Raw genomic sequence first — 21,233 nt, 5'->3', positions numbered from 1 at the left:
CAGGTTTTGTACTTGCACCGTTTCTGCACCCAACTGCCCGCCGGATCGCTCGCTAGGGCGGAGCTGAGCTCGTGCTCGCTCATTGACCCTGCCCAAAGTGCTGCTGAGGAAGCCCGGGTGGGTACCCACGCAAGAGCTCAGTACAGAAACCTGTAGCGCAGCCCTGAAAGGGAGTCCGCTGCTTTCACAACTTTTAATGTACACGAGAGCACTGCCTGCCCTGAAATCCTCAACCCTTCCCAACAGCAGAGGCCGTGGACCGGCCATAGCACCGCCGCGCTGAAGGACACAGGGACGGGACTGGCGCTCTGCCAGCGCCTCCCACCCCGGCACCGGCCACCGCGGCGGGGGCCAAGCTCTCCTCGCGGCATTCGTCCCTTGCGGGGCGGCTCCGTCCTCCCAACCCCAGACGCCTCGGCTTTCCAGCAGCCCTGCTGCCTCCTCGCCACTGTCGGCGCAGCCACGCTGCCGCGCCCGCCGCCCCCGCCGTGACACCGCAGTGACGCGCGCGGGCCGTTGGCGGGGCGGGGCGGCGCCGCGTGCCCGCCCCCTCGCTGTGCCCGCCCGCTCGGCGCTGCCGCGGGGCCGCTGCGGGAGCCTCCGCGGAGGGCGTCGCTGCTACTGCTGCCGTCGCCGCCGACTGGGTGAGCTCGGGGTGCCCCGGGCACTCGGCGGGAAGCCGAGGCCAGGCATGGGCCTAATCTTCGCCAAGCTGTGGAGCCTCTTCGGTAGCCAAGGTGGGCGCTCGGGCCCGAGCCGGCGACGGGGCGGGCGGCGAGTGGAGCCCGGGGGCTGCGGGGGCCGCGGGGGCTCGGGGCCGGTGCCGGTGCCGCTCGCCGGGCTTCCCCTGAAGGCCCGCCTAGCTAAAAGTTGAGCTTTGCTTTGTGCCGCGCCGTGAGTGCTGGACCCGCGGCGCCTCATGCTTGGGGTCGCTTTGTTTCAGGTCCCGAGGTGGTCCCTCCTTTCCCCCTCCTCCCTGGCCGCGTTAAACGCGTCGTCTGCCCCGGGCAGCCCTTCAGGCGGTGCGCGCCCGGCATCCACGGCGGCCCGGACTGCTGAAGCTTTGATGGACGATGACGGTCCTTTTTGACTTCGCCGATCCTGCTTTTTAAGTCGGGATCTGTTACTAAAATCATGTTATTTTAGTCTTTAATTAAAAGGAAAAGAAGAACGCCAAACATGTAGGAGCCTTCGAGGTAAAAATTCTGTTTGTGTTTTGGCAATGATGCTAGTTAAATACAGTTAGTGACCCAAGAAAATCACTTCTCCAGACAAAAATAAAAAGGTCGTAAGGGGATAGTATCGCTTTCCATGCTCTCCTGCCCATTTCATCCAGCCCCCCAATGATGGCTCATGTTCTAATCCAGAGTTCAGAATTTGCATCTGCCACCACTTTTACCTCAGATGGTTATCATAAAAATAGAAAATTATGTTTTCTGTTAATTTGTTCTAATTTTTTTTTTTTTTGTTTACCTAGCCATTTCTGGTTAGGAAATTAAATAGTTAAGGAATTTTTAGTTTATATTCTTTTTCCTTGAGGCCCTGAGCTTGGAGCAGGCAAAATGATGTTACTGTTAATTGTTCTCTCATCGAGTTTCCAAATGTGTACCTCATTTCCACTTTAAAGTTCTTGATGCACATAAGACTTTTTTGTGCAACACTCTGTTGCAAGTTTTTGGAGGCAGATACACCTGGTGTACTTCCATAATTTTGTTCCTGTGGTTGCTCATAAGCCATTCTAGTTCTGTAGATACCAGAGCAAAGCCTCAGTGTGTGTGCACGTTGACATCTGTGTATCAAACTGTCTTTCATAGGATGGGATTTGGACCCAATCCCAGATCATTTATTTTTCTCATGCATACACCATCCTATCACATCATTCCTGAAGTCTTCTAACAAAGTCTTCTGAATTTGTTGCTAATTTCTTATTTTCCTGAACTGTCAAACCTATTCGGTAAGATTCAATGTTTCCCCTATTCTCCAGAAAAATATTAAGTACTTTTTTTTGTTTTCATCAAATAGTGCAATCTGCAACTCCTTTCCTTCCATGAAGTGTTCCTAAGACTCCAAAGAGACCTATAAGCAGAAAACTGATCAGGAGATAACTGGTGGCTTTTAGTATTTGCCTGTATAGTAGCTTATGATGTCAATATTTATCTTCAGGAAAACACATTGTGTTTGTTATTGTATATTATTTCCTGGAAGAAAAGTTATTCTTCATTGTGAATTACCTTGGCTGGGTGCCAGATGCCCGCCAAAGCAGCTCCGTGACTCCCCTCCTCAGCTGAACAGGGGGAGAGAAAATACAGCAAAAGGCTTCTGGGTTGAAATAAGGATAGGGAGAGATCACTCACCAGTTACCGTCATGGGCAAAACAGACTTAATTTGTGAAAGTAATATAATTCATTCCCAGTCAAATCAGAACAGGTTAACGAGAAATAAAACCAAATCTTCTAAACATCTCCCCCCGACTCCTCCCTCTCTTTTCCCAGGGTTAACTTTATTTTTAGTTCTCTACCTCCTCCCTGCGGGAGGGGAACAGGGAATTGGGGCTGTGGTCAGTTCATCACTTGTCTGCCACTCTTTCCTCCTCATGGGGGTGGACTCCATCCCCTATTCCAGTGTGGGATCTCTCCCGTGGGACACAGTCCTTCATGGGCTTCTCCAGTATGTGTTCTTCCCAAGGTCTGCAATTCTTCACTAACTGTTCCAGCATGGGTCCTTTTCATGAGGCACAGTCCTTCAGGGACAGGCTGCTCCAGCAGGGATCCCCCACGAGGTCACAAGCCTGCCAGCAAACCTGTTCCAGAGTGGACTCTTCTCCATGGGTCCGCAGGTTCTTGCCAGGAGCCTGCTCCAACTTGAGTGTCCAGTGGGGTCACAGCCACCTTCGGACATCCACCTGCTTTGGCATGGGGTCCTCCATGGGGTGCAGGTGGATCTCTGCTCCTCCATGGACCTCAATGGCTGCAGGGCCACAGCTGCCTCGATGTGGCCCTCACCATGGGCTGCAGGTGGATCTCTGACACCTGCAGAACCTCCTTTCCCTCCTTGTGCACTGACCTTAGAGTCAGCAGAGTTGTTTTTACTCATATATTCTCACTCCTCTTTCCTCTGTTCGTAATTGCATCTGTGCAATAACCTTTTCCTGTCTTAAATGTGTTATCCCAGAGGCATTACACCTGTTGCTGATGGCCCTGCCTGGCATTGGCTACATAAATGTAGGAGAAGCTTCTAGGAGTTTCTCACAGAAAGCACTGTGTAGCCCTCTTCACTATCAAAATCTCACCATGCAAACCTAGTGCATTCGTATGCATTAATGAAAAATTAGTCTCACAGTTAAAATAGATGAGATAATACTATTAAATATTTAATTTTTGGCTTTTATCCCAATAAGAGGCTCTTAGGGTGTGTCCTGATCTTGGTTTAGTGCTGGAGTTATCTTTTGTTTGGTTTTTGCTTTGGTTTTGGGTTTGGTTTTTGGTGGGTTTTTTTTTTTTTTTACCTCTTCTTGTGGTAACCACAGAAAAGAAAGTGAGCTTTTTTTCCTGGCCAAATTTGAAATTTCATTCTGGAAAATTTGCTACAAACATAAACTTTTGACCTAATGGAAAATTAGTCTCCAACTACACACCTATTTTCGCTAAATAATATTGTTACTAATAATAAAGCATAGTAATTTCTGAGTTGATTTTGGTTGCTCTTCTAGTTACATCAAATCTTGACGACTCCTTAGAGAATTCACAGGCTGTCCTGTGAAGCTGCTTGTTGAGCAGACTAAGACGTTAACTTACACATTGATTTTGGCTATATAGAAGGAGTATTCCAAAGGTGCAAGTAGGTTCCACTATGTGAGGAGCATGGTATCAGTTCTCATGGCTAGTTGTGTGATAGTCTGCAGCACTTGATACTGGCAAAAGGAAAAACAAAAAGCAAAGATTTGAAAAGTTCCATCTGTGTTCTATCAAGTAGAGCATGGGGGATGAGGTGTGCCTAAGTCTTTCAGCTCTCAATATATATTGTCTCATAATCAAATAGTAATTGAATGATGTGAACTGAAATAGAGATATGCTTACTTGTAAGAGAAACAATGGCCTTTAAAATAGACTTTTGTCATTTTTCTATGTGACTATCTAATGGATTCCTGATAATTTTTCCTTTTCTTTTTTTTTTAATTGACCAAAAATATTGCCCGAGTATTGTTTTCATTTAAAATATCATGCCCTGAAGCATGACCTGGTGACCTTAGTGATCTAAGTTCAGATTGAACTTACTTTTATTAGTAACTTACTTTTAGAAGTTAAAAAAAAATCAAGAGTTCACAAATGACCTGCTGAAGCTATGATTCAGTAGTCAAGTGGCACATTCTTCTAAGCAACATGTAGTAGTGTGAATAGATGGTGGAGCAATTAAGTTAGTGCCTGTGTTAACATATGTCTGAGTAAAACTTGCTTGATTTATCATTCCATCAGTGTTATCAAAACTGCTCTTAATAAAACTATGGGTTAAAAAATGGAAGTGAATGTCAGCAACCCTGACATTTGTAATACCTTATTTTTTTGTATGTGTCTGATAGAATTCTTTAAGAAGCATACAAATCTGGGGTTTACTTATATTTGGAACAGTAATTATTCAGAGTCTTACAGGTTGCTCTGGAGGTCTGGAGATACAAGATGTATTTTAACAGTTATTTTGTACTTCAGAGAAGATTCTAAGGTAGCTCTTAGTGTACAAAATGAGTCTTTGTATTGAAACCTCTTCGACCTTCAGAATTATGTCTTCATAATTATGACCTTCAGCATTCTGTCTTCAACTCTGAGGCCTCCAAGATTGTTGCTCTTTGGAACCAGGTAAGTTTTGTTTCACAGCCTGGAAAGTATTGGTACCCATTCCAGTAGTCATTTTCTCCAAATATGTTAGAAGACTCATCATTAAAGTATTTAGAATTTTTTTCATTTTTATTTTTACCTTTTGCAAAATAGAGGAAAAGGCATGTTGGGAGAAATGAATCTTCAGTTTTGGGCTGTTTTACAACAGAGAAATATAGATGAGTAAGGGAAGAAAGAGTGTATTATGTCTTTCTTCTAACTTCTGCAAGAAGATAATCTTCACTGTCCTGTGTTTTTGTAATACTAAACTGCCAGGGATTTTTTTTAACAGTATTACATACTATTTTTTTTAAACAGTGTGCTAGAAATGGTTGATAAAACCAAAAAGTCATTGGATTCTTTTAAGGAATAGTCTAATACTGTCTTTTCTTTTTTTCCCTCCATATGCCTACTTTTTCTACTTTCCCTCCCCATTCCTGCCTGATTAATAAAGACTCTTCTCTTCTGCTCTCTTAACTTTGTTATGGATTTTCTTCTTCTTTTGCCAAGAACATGGTGGACTGGGAAGATATTCATGAATACAACCTAAACTGAGTTTGAATACCAGCCAGTGAAAGGGAGAAACTTTGGTTAGTCTGTAAGTACAGAACACAAATAAATCACTGCCTATGGTTTACCCCGTAACTGTCCTTCTTCCTAAATGTGACATCTCTCTTCTACTAGCTGCGCTTGTAAACAAGTAATTGTCTTGCTAAAATTCTGTTGTGTCTTAGTTTGGTAGTTTTTAAGCTCACATGTTTTTCCTCTAATGCACATCTATGTGTAAATTTTCTGTATTTTCATCAAACTAGACAGAAATTCAACTTTTGAATATGTTTGTAAGTGATGAGTTTTCCATTACTATAGTTCTGGAATCTGCTACTTGTATGAGATACCCATGATTTCACCTTACTATTTTCATGACAAGATCATCATTAATTAACACTTATGTGACTGTTTATTGTTTGTGCTTATTCAATCACTGTATGAAACACCATTTGACCATGAAGTAACACAGATAAGCTGTGCCTTTTTTTCGAGTTAGTGCTGATTCACACTTCAGTGGCTTTTAAAAGCAGTCATCTCAATGGAGGTTTTTTCTTCATTACTTCAAGTAGTGTGATGTTGTATCATCCAACACTCCAATCATTCATGCCTAAGATGATGTATTCTGATAAGAAGATGAGAGGGCAGAGTAATTCCTGACTGGAATTTCTTTTCTTTCTTGAAAATAACTCAAACAGAATGCTGCAAAAGTAGAATCATCTTCTTCCTGGCTATAGTTGACATGTGTGGTTTGAAAACAACAGAAGGGTATTTCTGTTTGACCTTTGAAAGCTGTTTAAATTTAACTAAATTTGAAGAAGAGATGGACAGCCAAGCTAGGCGTGATTTATTTTGAAAATAGAGGATTTCATACTATTTATGTATTGGGAAAGGTCATTAATTACTGATGCTGCTGTTAATGGGGCTAGAAGTACTCCTGTATTTACAGCCAGGAAATGTTCTTTCCTTAGAATGTATTGACACGATGCAGTAGTAGGAGAACTGGCACAAAGAAACAGATTTTATCATCTGTTATAACCCTATTGCATAGCAAAACTTATGAAAGTTCCATACAAGAGAATGTTCTATTACAGTAATATTCAGTATAAAAAGATGTAGGTTACTATAAATAAATAGATTTTAAACCAAAACAATTCTTCCTTAAACCACCCGCTTGTGGGGGAAAAATACCCACCAATTTGATATTTATGATAGATCTTTTGCTCTAGTAACTTACTGGATTCTGTACATCAAATGTGGTATTTTGTAGGAAGTCTTTAAACTGTGAACCATGTTTTGCTTTGGAATAAGGGCCCTAGAATTGTAAATATTATCTCTTTAAAAGTGAGCTTGTTCACAGAATTTTTATGAATCCATTTGCAGATTCTTCCCTCTGAACTGATTTGCTTTCTTTGTCAGTAATTGAATCAGTATGTTGTAACTTCACACATGTAGCAAAAGAACCACCATCCTAAGTGGTTGTGCTACTGGATTTGAAATTCTAAGAGGGATTATTTACAGAGAAGCATATAAATTCTGGAGGACTATTTTGCTGGTTTTGTTTGTTTGTTTTCTGTTTTGCTTCCTCTGTGCCTGGAAAAAAATAACATTGCAGCAATTGCAAGATCACTATTCTGTATGCTAGAATTTACTGCAGGTTGGGGGCTGTGATCTTTCCTTTATACTCAGCACTGATGGGGCCTCACCTGGAGTACTGTGTCCAGTTCTGGGCTCTTCAGTACAAGAGAGTAGTGGACGTACTGGGGAGAGTTCAGTCATGGGCTGCAAGGGTGATTAAGGGACTGGAGCATCTCATATATGAGAAAAAGAGGTGCAAAGAGGGCAGAGCCAGACTTGTCTTAGTGGTGCAAATGACAGGACTGGGCAATGGGCATGAACTGAAACACGGAAGTTCCTTCTGAACATCAGGAAACACTTTTTCACTGTGAGGGTGGCTGAACAATGACCCAAGCTGTCCAGGGAGGCTGTGGAGTTTCCATCTTGGAAATATTAAAAACCCAGCTGGACATGGTCCTAGGCCACTGGCTGTATGGGCCTGGTTGAGCAAAGAGGTTCAACCAGATGACCTCCAGAAGTGTTTTCCAGCCTTGACTATTCTATCATTCTGTGACTTTTCAGCTTAGAAGTTGCAAAGTTAGAATTTGTGGCCTATTCAAAATACAGTTTCCTCTCAGGTTTTACTGTGTGAATGATGATGGTACCTTAACAAATGGTTATTATTGAGCCTTGAATGTTAGGGTAATATCTTTTGCGGTCTTTGGATGTTTGTTGGTGTTCATTGCTATGAATTATATTTTTTCATTGTACTTTTCTTTCTAAAACTAGATGTTGTAAATGAAGTAATCGTTAGTAACTGTACTTTTATTAGATTTCCAGTGCTGACTTTTCTGAAACTGTAGTCTCAAGAGAAGATGAGGCTTTGTGGTTTTGTTTGGCTTTTTTTTCTGTCCTGAAGATACCACTAATCTGTGTAACATACTGAAATAAGAGAAACAAGCAGTTGCTTTCTTCAGTAAGGGAGAGTGATTAACCAGAATTATAATTATTGCTGTTTCCACTAATTTATTGTCTTTTTTTAAATTTTTTTGTGTATGCAGAGCACAAAGTAATCATAGTGGGACTTGATAATGCTGGAAAGACTACTATTCTTTACCAGTTTTAAGTATATGAGCTAATTGTTTTTCTGTTTGTATTTTGTCACTGTTTAATCATGGAAAATTCAGCTTTGTAACCTTGTGGAATCTCTAAAGTTCCAAATCACGCTTCATACATTAATGGTATTAGTTGTTCTAGGCTGAGTAAATATTTAAAGGATAAGTGAAGAAACTGCTGTGCTTTAAAACTGCACTGTAAATTGAATAACAAAATTGTACATTCAAGCACAAAGTGAACTTAAATTTTTTTTGCCATGAAAGCCTGTCTCAATTTGTAAGCATAGAAATAATCTTGTTGCCAGTAACTGCAGGAAAGATTTTTAAATTAATGGAAATTCTAGCTGCTCTGCAAAAATCCAAAAATGTTTCCAAATGTTTCTCAATTCCAGTGTCTAAAACTTGTGATAGAGAATTCCTAAAAATAATATTTCCTCTTGCCCGGGTCCTAGCTTTCTCATTTTCAATAGCATCATTGCACCCAAATCTTGGCAGCATTACAGGAATAGCCATGATAAATTCAAGACTGTTGTTAGGACCATAATTACTATTGTAACTGTGGAAAAGGAGGAAGGTGTAACTAAATTAATACCCATATATCTGGATATCAAAGCAGCATAGTATGCTTTCCAAAAAGACTTTTTATTCATAAGCATTTTTGAGCAAGCTTAAAGGTGAAACTGAGAAATTTTCAGAAAATTCAGAAATTTTTTTTGGCTTTGTAACCAAACAGTCATTTGGGATTTAATATTGAGTGACTGAGTAGAGTGCTTTGATAATATTATATTCCAATTTATATTTATATTTATATTTGGGGGTTATATTTGGGATCTTGAGAATGGTAGCTCCTACTTTAAAACAACTGTGTTTTAAGTGTCTGTTAATGTCCTTTAAAAAGACAGTCCTCCTAAAACACAGATGCTTATCCATTTGTTATGCCTTTTATGTGCTTATTTTTCATTGCTGATTTCTTTAAGCGTGACTCCTTTCTAAAGTTCAAATATATAGTTTTTTTAAAATATGCCTAAATTTTTAATATTTTTTAATCAGTTACACATATTTACTTTTTCTACAAAAAAATTGTTATAATTCAGCTGTAACAAGCCTTGTAGATTTTGCTGATTGGTCCTTATGGTATGATATTGCTTCCTTTAGCTTAATGACTGAAGTGGTTCATACTTCTCCAACCATAGGAAGCAATGTAGAAGAAATAGTGGTGAAAAACACTCATTTCTTAATGTGGGATATTGGAGGGCAAGAATCATTACGGTCGTCGTGGAATACCTATTATTCAAACACAGAGGTATGAGACAATGTTTTGAAATCTGCAAATTGAATAAGTTTGTTTGAAATTATATTCATTTATTAGGAATATTGGTAGACTTCTGTAAAGATGGCAGCTGTATTGATGTTAAATTTTATTGAGGAAGAATAAACTCAGAAAGTGTGGGGTATCTCTGGTATGCAGCCGTTTTTCTGGTAACATTTGAAGTATTTTTTCCGTATACTTTACAGTAATGCTATTTGATCTATGCTATAAACTGTGAAATTAAGACTTTTTTCCTAGGCAATCAAATGATTAAAAAATACATTTTAGATCAGATTTTTTACTTGCTTTTTTTAAGTAGTTTAAAAAGAAAATTTTGCAATGTAATTTGCAAATTTTGTGATGATTTGTAGTGGTCAGCTGGACTTCTGTACATCAGTGTGAAATGGTTTTGAAATAATGATAATTAAGGACGAGGAATGAGACTTTCTCTAGGCCTAGGCAGCAGTATTTTAAAAGCTCATCAGCTCGTAGCTTTTATCCAAAGGAGGAAGGAAAGTCTTGCTGTGCACTGTTTTTAAGGTACTGGCGCAGCTGCTGTTGCTGGAAAGGTTGGAGTAGAGTTCAGCACTGGTTTACTTTTGGGGTTTGGTTTTTATGACAGTCTTATTGAGGCCAAGAGGTTATCAATACAAAAAGGCACATATAACCTCTGAGGACTCTTTTTGAGACACCTACCTTGATGTAAGATATTACAGACTTCATTTTTTACCATTTCTACTGAAAGCAGAGACCTCTTCTAGATACTCATTATAGAAGTATTCCATCCTCCTTTAAAATTACCTTTTTTATCTTTTCCTTTTTCTATATCTTTTCTTATACTCCTCTTGAAGAGAGGTGAGATCAGTGATCCGTCCTAGATCTGCTGTAAGCCTGGTGATGATATCTCAACCATCATCTCTAGTAGTTTAGACTAATTTTTTATTTTATCTGGAAAAGTACAGCTACATCTAAGACACATATGAGGATAAAGAGACTTCTGCAATATGTTCTTGGCATGTACCCCTTGAGTATCTTTGGTTTTGGAATTTGGAGTGATGTATATATTCTTTTCCTGATACTTTTGGGATGTTCTTCATATTCTATCTAGTAAGTGTTTGAAATCCAGTGCCTTCTAGTACTTGGAAAGAAGATCTTACCCTTTACTTAGAAGCTTTGCCTGCTGGAAACAGTTGAGGAAGAAAGAGATTTGTTTACTATGCTAATCCTAGCCTCCCTCTTGAATAATTCCATTACTGTTCCTCCTCATCTGCTGGGCATCTCAAAGTCACAGCAGCATTAAATTGACAAAGTTTTTCATACTTTGTGGTCATTTTCAATGGCTAATGAATCCCTTTAATTTTATAAGGCCAAGTGATTTGGAGCATACGTTGGAGAATTACAGCAATGATTTCTAATTCTCCTTCTTTGTTACTGTCTCTCTTTTCTCCTTTTGTCACTTTCTCTTTTCTAGTGTCCTCTGAAAGTGTATGTCTCTTCTGTAGGAAGACTTGGGGTAGTGGTCTCTTGAAAATGTACTTTCTGTAATTTGTAGTTTATATTTACATACTATACTATTGGTGTTTTTCTCTAGGTCATCATTCTGGTTGTTGACAGCATTGATAGAGAGCGACTTTCTATAACAAAAGAAGAACTTTATAGAATGCTGGCTCATGAGGTATGGTGGGGAGTTGGGATAACAGTTTTGTTGAGAACAGTCAAATAACATTTCATGCTTCCTATGTTAACAAAAATAATACCATCAGAAAAAAAATTCTGAGAATGTGTATGCCTGTTGATCACATTTTAAAACCATGTAAGTTGTAAATAAGCAGAAAAATTATTATGAAGTACTCTTCTAATAGGACTTGCTTGATTGGAATCAAATCAGTCTTTAGGTTGCAAATGCTGAACTTGTGGAATATCTTACGCTTCATATTAATGTAACCGGCTATTACTGCACTGACTGTTTCAGTTAAATGGCTAGAATTTAAAGAAACTTTTTTTTTTTAATCCTGTTCCTTAAAATTAAGGAGCATATATCATACTATGGGTAAATTAATTTCAGTTCATTTTCGTTCAGAATTATTTGGTTCTGTTTTTATTATATGTTGTCCTGGCGACTGTTCAGAATTGGGCCAACTCTCTCAAACATCCTAAATTAACTTGTACATTGGCTTAGGTAAAGTATGTTAAAACCTTTTGTGATCGCTCTGAAGCTGAATTAAGGTTGTTTTAAATCTAAATATTCTCCCTCATTTTTGAAAGAAAAGGATTTATTACAATGCAAGTAATACTGTTAAGTTCATTTCTCTGAGAGACTTGTGTTTCACATAAGTGAGTTTTTGATTTACAGTTTATTATTAATTGTAGTTTGAGTCTAATAGTAAGGAGTAAATTCACTACCAAAAAAAGGTGGAAAAATTACTTATTGTGGTGAAGTTTTCCCATGTAGTTTTTTAGTTTCCAGTCTGAAACTCTTAGGTAATCGTGATCTACCCTCTCTTGAAAACAGTTGGTAGGCCTAGACTGGACTACTTTTAGGGGTGAATTTTCAGCTGTAGATCATAAATCTTTTTGTTTTGGGTTGTTTTTTCTCTTGGTAGAAAAACATTCTCAAAATTTAATATGCACTGAAATGTATTGAACACTTTTAGTTGCAACTGTCAGCTTCCTGAGTATTACATTTGTTTACCCTTCTGCACTTTTAAAGCTATACATTCCAGTTCATCTCATTGCTGTTTGGAATGCTACACTCCATACTGAAACAAAACAATTTTAATTAGTTATTAAAGCTGATGCAGCATTATTAGAGCTCCCTTTTTGGAACACTAGGATTAAACTTATAAGAATTCAGAAAACTTTCTTAAATTATTACTGCTTTAATCAATACAGAACTTCTTTAAGGAAGTTGAAAGCAATTTCAAGGGAGTGATATCTAGCAGGCTTTTCTATTTGAATAGTATTTATTGCAAGACTTTGAATGTTTAACCAGAAATAATTCCACTGGCTTAGAGCATTATAAAATGTATTTTGACAAGACTTTCATTAGTTACGTATGAACATGTGTTCAACACCAAAAGGATACTCATATAATACATTACAGTTTGATTCTCTGTGGTGGTGAACGCTTCTGAATAAATTAGTTTTTTCAGTCTTACTGCAATGAGTATTTAGTGCAGTAAGTCATGTAAAAACTCCATGCTCCTGTGTAATTGTAGATGAGCTTGGATACAGTTCTTTTAAGAAATGAAGTTAGCACAATAGCCTTTTAGTTCTGTATAATAACTGAGTACTGTAAATCATTTCTAGGATTTACAGAAGGCTGCGGTTCTCATCTTTGCAAACAAGCAGGACATGAAGGGCTGCATGACAGCTGCTGAGATATCTGCATACCTCACCCTCAGCTCCATAAAGGATCACCCATGGCACATTCAGTCCTGCTGTGCTTTGACAGGAGAAGGGTAAGTGCTTACTGCTTAGTATGGCAATTGGTGGTAAATGAGAATACTGATTTAGAAGCCTGCTGACACCAACATGGATTTTCTGAAAGTTCATATTTTCTGAACATTGCAGTCAGAGGGACATTTTAAATTTTTCATTTTCTTAATTGAACCTTGTGGTTTTTCTCATAGCTCAGACTCCAAACTCATACGAAATTCTTCCATTTGTTGTTAAAAACCCCAAATCAAAAACCGAACACCACCCCTCCATCTAAGTATGTAGCTGTTGACATAGCTGTCTTTCTCTGTACTACTCTCTTACTGTTGTGTGTCTTTCTGTATTAAAGAAATAAGCTACTTCTTTCTTCCTTTATATTCTGAACTACAGGAAGCTGCTAAGCTGGGAGGTTGAGGTGTTCTGGGGTTTATTTGGTTGGTTGGGTTTTTTGATTAGCATTGAAACATAGTTTTTGATGAAAAGTTACATAGATCTGTCATAAAACAAAATTGTTACCAATATTAAACATTTTGTTTGTATCTGGCTAGTATAGCTAATTTTGAAATATGTATACCTTATGCCAGCAATTACTAAAATGAAATGCTGGGCTAGCCTTAGATCCTTAGTCTGTAAAGACCAAAAAACATTTTTGGATACCTTTTAACAAGTTGGACAATGACTTGCTTGTATGGTGTGAAGTGTACTAATTTTTCATCTTGATTTTTAAGGCAGTCTTGTAATGTGTGATATTTAGAGGGTTTTTTTGGCTCTGTTACACAACCTTTACAATAATGTGGTCTTGTGACATCAAAAATAGTGAATCCAACTGAGTATTTGGGAAGGGAAAGCATCTACCTCACTTTCTAGCATGAAGTATAGTCTAATGTCATGGAGATATCTTGTAGAGTGAATGGTGGCATTAACTTCCTTGGGGTGCAATATGTTAGAACAAAGTGGGTTTTTTTTTTCATGAGGTCTTTGGATTGTATTGTTTTGTTCTAAGAGTTAACTCTACTTTCCTGCTACCAACTTGGCTAAAGTCACTTTTGAATACACAGTTTATGTACTTATTAAGATCTTCAACCAATTTGACATTTGAAGGAAAGTAATAATTAATAAATACGAAGTTTAGCTTAGAAACAGTGGCCATCCTAGGCTGCTTCTTTGTATTGTGAACCAAAAAGGGGTGAATATTTAGAATACTTCAGACTGTGACAGTAGTGAGATGAACTTAGTGACCTGAGTCTTCCATTTTGATCTGCTGAAACAATTGATGGAAAAACAATGAGCCCTGTGATGCTACATCTTTCCTTGCCTACTATTAAAAAGTCTTGTCTCTTCCAAGATGTTTCAGTGGCCCCTGTGGGTATCACTGCATGATTTTCATTCATAAAACATACTAATTTGGATGTTGCCAATTGGCATTGTGCCCCTGGTGGTAGCAATTCTGACAGGAATCTGGGGGGATCAGCCCCGTGTGAGTGAAGCTAGCAATTCTTGGATAGCTAAACCCTGATTTACTGTATGAAGGTAAAGCTCAAAGAGGTATAAACTAGGTAACTAGATCCCTACAAAATCAAAGGAAAGTCTGTCTTCTGAAATGGAAGACTTTAAATGGAGAGGAACTTTAAATGAGTTAGGAAGCAGATTAGATCCCATGCGGTCTTAGTATTCAATATAAGCATACTTTTAATTTTGTAATGTGATTTTAGAATTTTTGATTTGCTGTCTTTTATGAAACAATTCAGTCTGGATAACCTGCCCTTTATCTTTTAGTATTAGTGTGTAAAGGTCTAGCATTCTGTAGAAAAATAAAAAGGTTTTTGTTTCCATGTACTTATGAGTAAGCATTTAAGAATAGTGTCTTTTAGGTTTACAAGGAAAAAAAAATTGCAGTACTGCCAAGCTTCAATGAAATAGAATGCTTGACCATTTTCATGTGGCTAAAGCATAAGTAGACTTAGTTTAAAACACTATTTGCTCTGTTCAGCTTTCAATCCCATTTCCAGATGATCTAATTTATTTTAAGTAGCTGCTTTGACGCATAAAAACAGGTAGAAAATACCTTCAAGATGCTGGAATACTGCTAGTACCAATTATAACGTCTCTTATCTTTCAGGTTATGCCAAGGCTTGGAGTGGATGACCTCCCGTATTGGAGTGAGATAGCTTTTTTTTTGCTTTTTTTTTGCTTTTTTTTTGCTTTTTTTTTGCTTTTTTTTTTTCAATTCCTCCAAAAGAAGAGACTTCTATTTATCCTGTGAACATGTACATTTTTCTGTACTTTTGGCTGCTGAGGCAGTGACCATGTTTAATTTATATCAGCCAACCTCTAAGCTGTGCTTGAATCAAGCGCAGTTGAACTGAAACACGAAAGTATTTTCTTTTTTTAATACACTAATCTTCAACTGGATGAACATATGTGAATCTGTTTTTAAGCATTGAAATTCCTCTGAATATGAATTCTAACTTTTTCGATGATAGCTTTTTAAAATCTGTTTTGTCATTGTCAATATTTCATACTTCCTCTTTCTAAATAGTTGTATAAATTACTAACATAAATGAGCACATTTTATTTAATAATTAAAAGTAGTGTTTAGGTTAACTTTACTCTGCCATAGCTTTAACCTCAAAGGATAACTGTATCTCTCCAGCTGGACTTCCTGGAACTTTAGTAGAGTTCTAGCCAGCACGAGAATTAATAGTTATGAATGCAAATTTTAAAATGCCTAATGAATTAGTTATAGTTAATATTGTGGTGGCTTTTAATCTGATACACAATGGAACTTCTGCCTTAAAAGAAATCTGTTTCAGTCTCAGTTTCTGTGGTATGTAGTTCTAGGATATTCTTCTACTTGAAGATACATCTCTGTACAGTGCATAAAAATATTGCTACTAAGTGCTGGTATAGTCATTAAGAACTTGAATACCTTTTCAAAGGTAAATTGGTAATTAAATTTGGAATCACAGCAGCCAGTGTTATGTGTAGACTTGCTGTATTCAGTTACAATTTTAAATTCTGTTACAATTTTAAATTCTGTATACATGAGCCTTCCTCACCTTTTAGTGAGAGGGCTGTTTTCTAAATGAATGCAAAATCAAAAGGGAAGCCAGACTTATAAATAAAACCATGGTGCCGTATCTGTAGACTTCAGAGTGAAGCTAATCTTGACCTTTATTTACCTACTATCACATGCCTTTTCAGATTCTGTTGCAGAGAAATTATTTTGCCTTCATTTTTGTTTTTGGTCTTATTTGCACGAGCAGAGGACTTTTGACGGTGTTTGAGTTAGATTTCTTCACCTGAAATCTGAAAAACAGGTGGTGAAAGATTGGACCCAGTAACTGTTAATTCAATTTGAAGGGGATTAAGTTAAATCTAAAGAAATCTAAAGACACTGTGTTAATTGAGACATTAGGTATCAAATAAACCTAACCACCAATCACCCCAAAAAACCCCACATGAGGATTAAAAAAACCAAACAAATCAAAACCAATAGTGGACACCCAATTCCTAGCAAAGTCCCAGCAGCAGTCAGGTACCCAATGTATCTAAATGCTTGCCAGGTTTTCCAGAAGCACTGTTCTGCACTTCTGCATGCCTAAAAGCCATATGGAGTTTGGTTACCAGAACCATTTTGCAAACTGACTGTAGGCCTTTGATGACAAAATGTTTTTGTTAAATCTTGTTCCAGAAATTAAAGCACACCGAGTTTTCTTTAATAAAATCTTAAGCTTTGTAAATTTCAATTTGCTTCCATTTTATTTAAATAAAACTTAATGAAATTTTTAAAGTATCAGCAAATATGTTGTCATAAGTGTTGGAAAGACTTTGAATACATGTGGAAACAGTGATTGGTTGAATGAAGTTGTGTATTAATGCCAGTTAGCAAAAGTTACATTTAAGACTACATTGAGCGTCAAGTCAAAGTGTTCAGAAAATAATTAAAATCAGCAAAAAGTAGTGCATTAAAAAAAAATACGAATGCAAAGCGAGGTTAAAATCTGGTATTAAAGCTGTTTGCTCTGATGGTCATCTGTTTTAATGTGTGAAAATAAGGTTTGTTTTGCTCTTAGGGAAGCAAATTATAAAGGAAAAAAATAAAATGATAGTATGAATGATGTTTCTTGTTTGGTGATTTAATTCCAGTTTGCAATTTAGATTTATTTTCAGGTTTATTTTTATGTCATTCAGAATGTACTCCTGAATACCTACAAAGAGCACTAACTGGATGTATAGCCCTTTGATTGTTAAAAAAAAAAAAGTATGATTTTATATGTAATGCTTTCTAGCTAAAACTATTTGAAAATCTATAGTTCGATTACTAAATCCAGTCTTATCTGAGGTAATACATATAAATTTGATTAGGAGGAAATGGTTTGATTGTAGACATTAGAATATCAGAATAATTGAAGTTTTCTTTTAATTTCTTAGCACTTAAAACCTTTGAGTATCTTTACAGAATGAAACATTCCTGATAATTGCTATGATTTTTATCACCTAACAGCTCCATTTTCTGCAACAGTTTTCCATTGATAATACTGGTTCCTCTGCAGCACTGTTGCTGTGGGTTTTTTTTTTTTGCTATTATCATTTTTGGGGGGAGAAAGGCTTGGTGTGGAATTTTGGGGGCCTTATTTTTAATAACTTCAAAGCCTGTTAAACTGAAAGTCATTTGATTAAAATATATTTTAAGGGGTCCCTTAGAATATTCTGTGTGTCTTTGCATTCCCAAATACTGCATGATGTTTGCTAATTTGAATGTGGTAAATATCTTGCAGGTAGTTTTGCATTTTGAAAGTATTCTGTGTTTAATATGCTGTTCACAAAGAACAATGTTAATCACCTTAAGGTCAAGAAATTATGGTGTCCTGTGCACATGTATATTGTACTGCTGTAAATGGGTTGGCACGTGGCTTTTTATTTATGTTTTTTTACTTTTTTGTCTAGGTGGCAAAGAGGTTCAGTATCCCCAAAGCAGGGATTCTTTCCAGCTCTTTAAACACACTGCACTCAGTAAGGTGAAGAGGACTTGGGCACAGCTGCTCAAAATACTTGCCATCAAAATAAAATTGAGTTGTTCTGTTAAGTTGGGTGGGGTTTTTGTTTGTGAGTGCTCTGTGTTGAAGAGGTACTGCAGTAGTGTAGCATTGTCACTTTCATTTCATCTCCAGTCTGTTCACTGGGGCAGAATGAGGGCCTGCATCATGTGCAGCTGTAGCCAGTTCGCAGAACATCTTGGCTGGACACCTGCTTCCTTTCATCTCAGAGAAGCTCCAGCTTTGATCCTATAAAGACTGTCGCATCGTTTCAGCCATGGGAAGCGTGGGTCTTTGTTTGTTTCAGTGAAGGGTGTTTGTTTTAGTGGACTGTTCCCTTTCAAAGTAAGAACAAAACAAATCTAAACAAAAGACTGGGAAAAAACTTGTATGGATTTTTGTCTGTGCATCTGGCTATGCTTAGCATTTAGCTGAGTTTGCTCTTTCCTTTTGTAGAGTCCGCCCTGTGAAAGAGCCTGGAAGGCAACCGTGAGGAGAGCAGGGTGAGAAACCTGGCCATGATGCCAACACTAGCAATAGAAACTGGCATCTTGGAACAACCTTCAGCTTTTTCTAAAATTACCTTGATGATCTTTCAACATTGAGTGTTTCTATATTTTGCTTCTTAGGGGATTGTGCACTAGAAAAGCTGCATGCTGTCCGCACTGTGCGCGTGCCTGTCCTGCAGGCAGGAGAATGAGGCTTTATGGTAGGTTAGTTTCTTGGTAGGTGTGCTACTCTTCATTTAAGTTGATTTTTGTTTTGCTTGGTAGAGAAAAGCATTTCATACAGAAAGTTTTCCTGGAAGTAACTGAAGACAGTCTTCCAGTTGCACACCAGTTTGTGTCCCCTAGATGGCAGGAAAGGATCAGTTTAACAGTGCCAAACCTGCTTTAGCTTGTGTTCTTTGACATCTGTGTGAAAGACTTTAAAAATGCCTTGGTAAATGAAGGGGCTGTATATCACTAGCTCAATCGTGGGGATCATGCTTAGATATAATGGAGACAGCCTAAAGGAGAGGAAGGTTGAATCACATCTTCGGTAGGAAGGAAGCTTACAGTGAGGTTTTAAAAAATTTGCAACTGTTCTATAGCTTAAAGGCACTTTGTCTTAATTCTTTATGGTTAGAATTATATTCCAAACCTTTTATTGTTTCTACAACTGAGAATGGAGACAACAAAAAGAATTAATACAATTCCTGGCATATTTCATTTTAATAGTAACTTCTGTCTGTTGTCCATGAGATGCTTGATTTTTTTTTTTAACTTTGGTTGATGACAGTTGCTCCTCTAATGCTCTGTTGCACTACTGCTCCTCAGAAATTGCAGGGATCTGTAACATTTGAACTGTCACCTTGCAGTGGGTTTAGCTATGATGATGATTTGTAGTCTTTACTATATACTACTGCATATGAAGACTAAATTCAAGCAAAATAGTAGTTCTGCTGCAAGATTTAGATTATTTTTAGTGTAAGTAGTGCTCAAAATAGCAGCAGTTGCAGTGGGCAGTACCACCAACAGCAGGCTTTCATTGTCCATGTTGTTTCTTGTGCAGTTAACACAATGTATGTCATATTTGTGTGTTTCTCTTTATGCAGTGATTTAAAAAGTTATTTATATTATTACTATTGACTAGAGTATTGCCTAATAATTTGCCCTTCATTTTTATTTCCACATTGGAAGTTACTGCTGCCCAATCTTCATTACATGTGAAATTGACTTGTATGACATCAAAGGCTCATCCTCCATACTGAACAAGAAAAGCGGTGAATAGTGTTGGGGCATCTCAGGAGGGAGTGAAGTCTATAGGACCAAAATTTCATGTATTTTCTAAGCATATTCTGTAATGAAGCAATGAGCAAGAACAACTTGAAACTCGCTGTTTTGACAGCTCATCTTTTACAACTAGAAGCAAAAGTTAACCTTTATGTACAAGTTGTACCAAAGAGTTTAGTTGAAAAAACTGTAGACCTCTGGTGGGCCAGATGGGAGCAGTCATGACCTAGTTTAGCTGTGCTCAGAGTCTACAGGGTGAGATCCCCTTCTGTTCCCAAAGCTGCTCAGATAGATGTACTAGTACGCATTCAGGATTTGAGCATGCTTTCCAAGAAAGCTGACCTGGAGATCCCCACACTGTGATTGTGTGAGTACACCTTCTGTGTGGGTTGTTCAGCCAACAGAAGCTGTCTCCAAAGCCCTACACAGAGGCTTCTGTGCTCTGCAGTGCGTACGGTGCGCTTGCTGCATCCACAAAGAATGAGGTGGATCTGCCTCCAGAGACGACTTTGGTCTCACTGCACTCCTCTCCTGAAATGACCATGAAGTGACTGAAAGCTGAAATGAAGTGTACCAAGGTAAACCTCAGTGAAAGTATTGACTAAAATTTTCAGATGTAACCACTGACATTTTGGAATTAAATTAATTAAAAGGCAGTGTTGGTTGGGAAAATGTCTACTGAGTTCCTTCAAAAAATTTCAGAAAACGTGTTTCAAAAATAGGGTTGCTAAAACTGATAGTGACTTAAAATTTTGGTAACTGGCTAAAACTGGTCAAAATCTTTGACAGTTTTGAGAAAAATATGACTGTTTTGTCAACAAAACTCTAGCTCCTGGTCCCTCATTTTTCAAGACTCCACTTTTAAAGCAGTGTTTTCACTGAATCATTTGAGTGCTTTTCATTTTTCCATTAGCTTCTCTCATATTCGCTTTGAGGTTTTATTCCATTCTTTAGATTAGTTCACTAGTTTAGGCTTGGAGTTTTGATATTCTAATCTCATGTTGAAAAAAGGGACTTTTTGGTCAACCCCGAAAGTTTGACAAGATATCTTCAACTACCACCAATACTCCAGTGTTGGGAAAAACTTTGAATGTTTTTTTTTTTTAAAATAACATTGCTAGACATTTGATGTAGATTTCAGTTGGGTGCACTACAATTGGAAGCTGAAGAAGTCAATTGAAATATTAATGTTCAAACTTAGGAAAATATGAATGACTTGGGGTTTCTTGACAGATACAAATATATATATGTATATATAAGTTTCTCATATATAATGGAAACTGGTGCACATACATACTGTAGTCTGTCCAGTGAGTATTGAACAAGATTCGTATTGATCCTACAAAGGCCTAAGCTCTCAGTTCTTAGCACTACTTTTCCCATCCAACAGTTGCTTTGGATTCAGCACCTTTCAAAGATAAATACAACCTCTTAAAATATTTTCCCTTTGCTCTTTTATCCGTTAGTTGCAAGGCAGCAGCTACTTGATAGAATCCATTTTCAGTTTAGTAGGAAATGTAATATACTTCTGTTCTGGAGGAAAATTGGTAAGTAATTACTGTAGAATTAAATCCTGTTGCTTCTGT

At 37.7% G+C, this 21,233-nt stretch overlaps 1 protein-coding gene across 6 annotated transcripts; it reads left to right on the top strand.

The window, feature by feature from the left end:
• Positions 1 to 532: 532 nt before the first annotated feature.
• On the top strand, positions 533 to 17,922 carry ARL5B (ADP ribosylation factor like GTPase 5B). Of its 6 annotated transcripts, XM_032101755.1 has the most exons (8): positions 539 to 737; positions 944 to 1,196; positions 5,379 to 5,466; positions 8,033 to 8,093; positions 9,242 to 9,389; positions 10,987 to 11,070; positions 12,705 to 12,856; positions 14,953 to 16,954. In XM_032101755.1, exons 5-8 carry the CDS (start codon positions 9,246 to 9,248, stop codon positions 14,999 to 15,001), a joined length of 429 nt encoding a protein of 142 aa, XP_031957646.1. In that variant the 5' UTR covers positions 539 to 737; positions 944 to 1,196; positions 5,379 to 5,466; positions 8,033 to 8,093; positions 9,242 to 9,245; the 3' UTR covers positions 15,002 to 16,954. The 6 variants fall into 6 exon arrangements, with proteins under 6 accessions (XP_031957665.1, XP_031957646.1, XP_031957627.1 ...); XM_032101774.1 differs by lacking the exons at positions 944 to 1,196; positions 5,379 to 5,466 and adding an exon at positions 17,784 to 17,922 and having other exon boundaries at positions 533 to 737; positions 14,953 to 14,992; XM_032101736.1 differs by lacking the exon at positions 944 to 1,196.
• Positions 17,923 to 21,233: the final 3,311 nt, after the last annotated feature.

Source organism: Corvus moneduloides, chromosome 1, assembly GCF_009650955.1.
Source record: "Corvus moneduloides isolate bCorMon1 chromosome 1, bCorMon1.pri, whole genome shotgun sequence".
In the NCBI taxonomy this organism is placed as follows: domain Eukaryota; kingdom Metazoa; phylum Chordata; class Aves; order Passeriformes; family Corvidae; genus Corvus; species Corvus moneduloides.
Note: the sequence above shows the minus strand (reverse complement) of the source record. Positions and strands in the feature narration are given on the sequence as shown.

Excerpts from the sequence above, each read along its gene's own strand:
- ARL5B (XM_032101774.1), top strand. The coding sequence starts at position 692 with ATGGGCCTAATCTTCGCCAAGCTGTGGAGCCTCTTCGGTAGCCAAG. Across the intron at positions 738-8,032 it reads GAGCCTCTTCGGTAGCCAAG|AGCACAAAGTAATCATAGTG; the intron begins GTGGGCGCTCGG and ends TTGTGTATGCAG. Across the intron at positions 11,071-12,704 it reads ATAGAATGCTGGCTCATGAG|GATTTACAGAAGGCTGCGGT; the intron begins GTATGGTGGGGA and ends AATCATTTCTAG.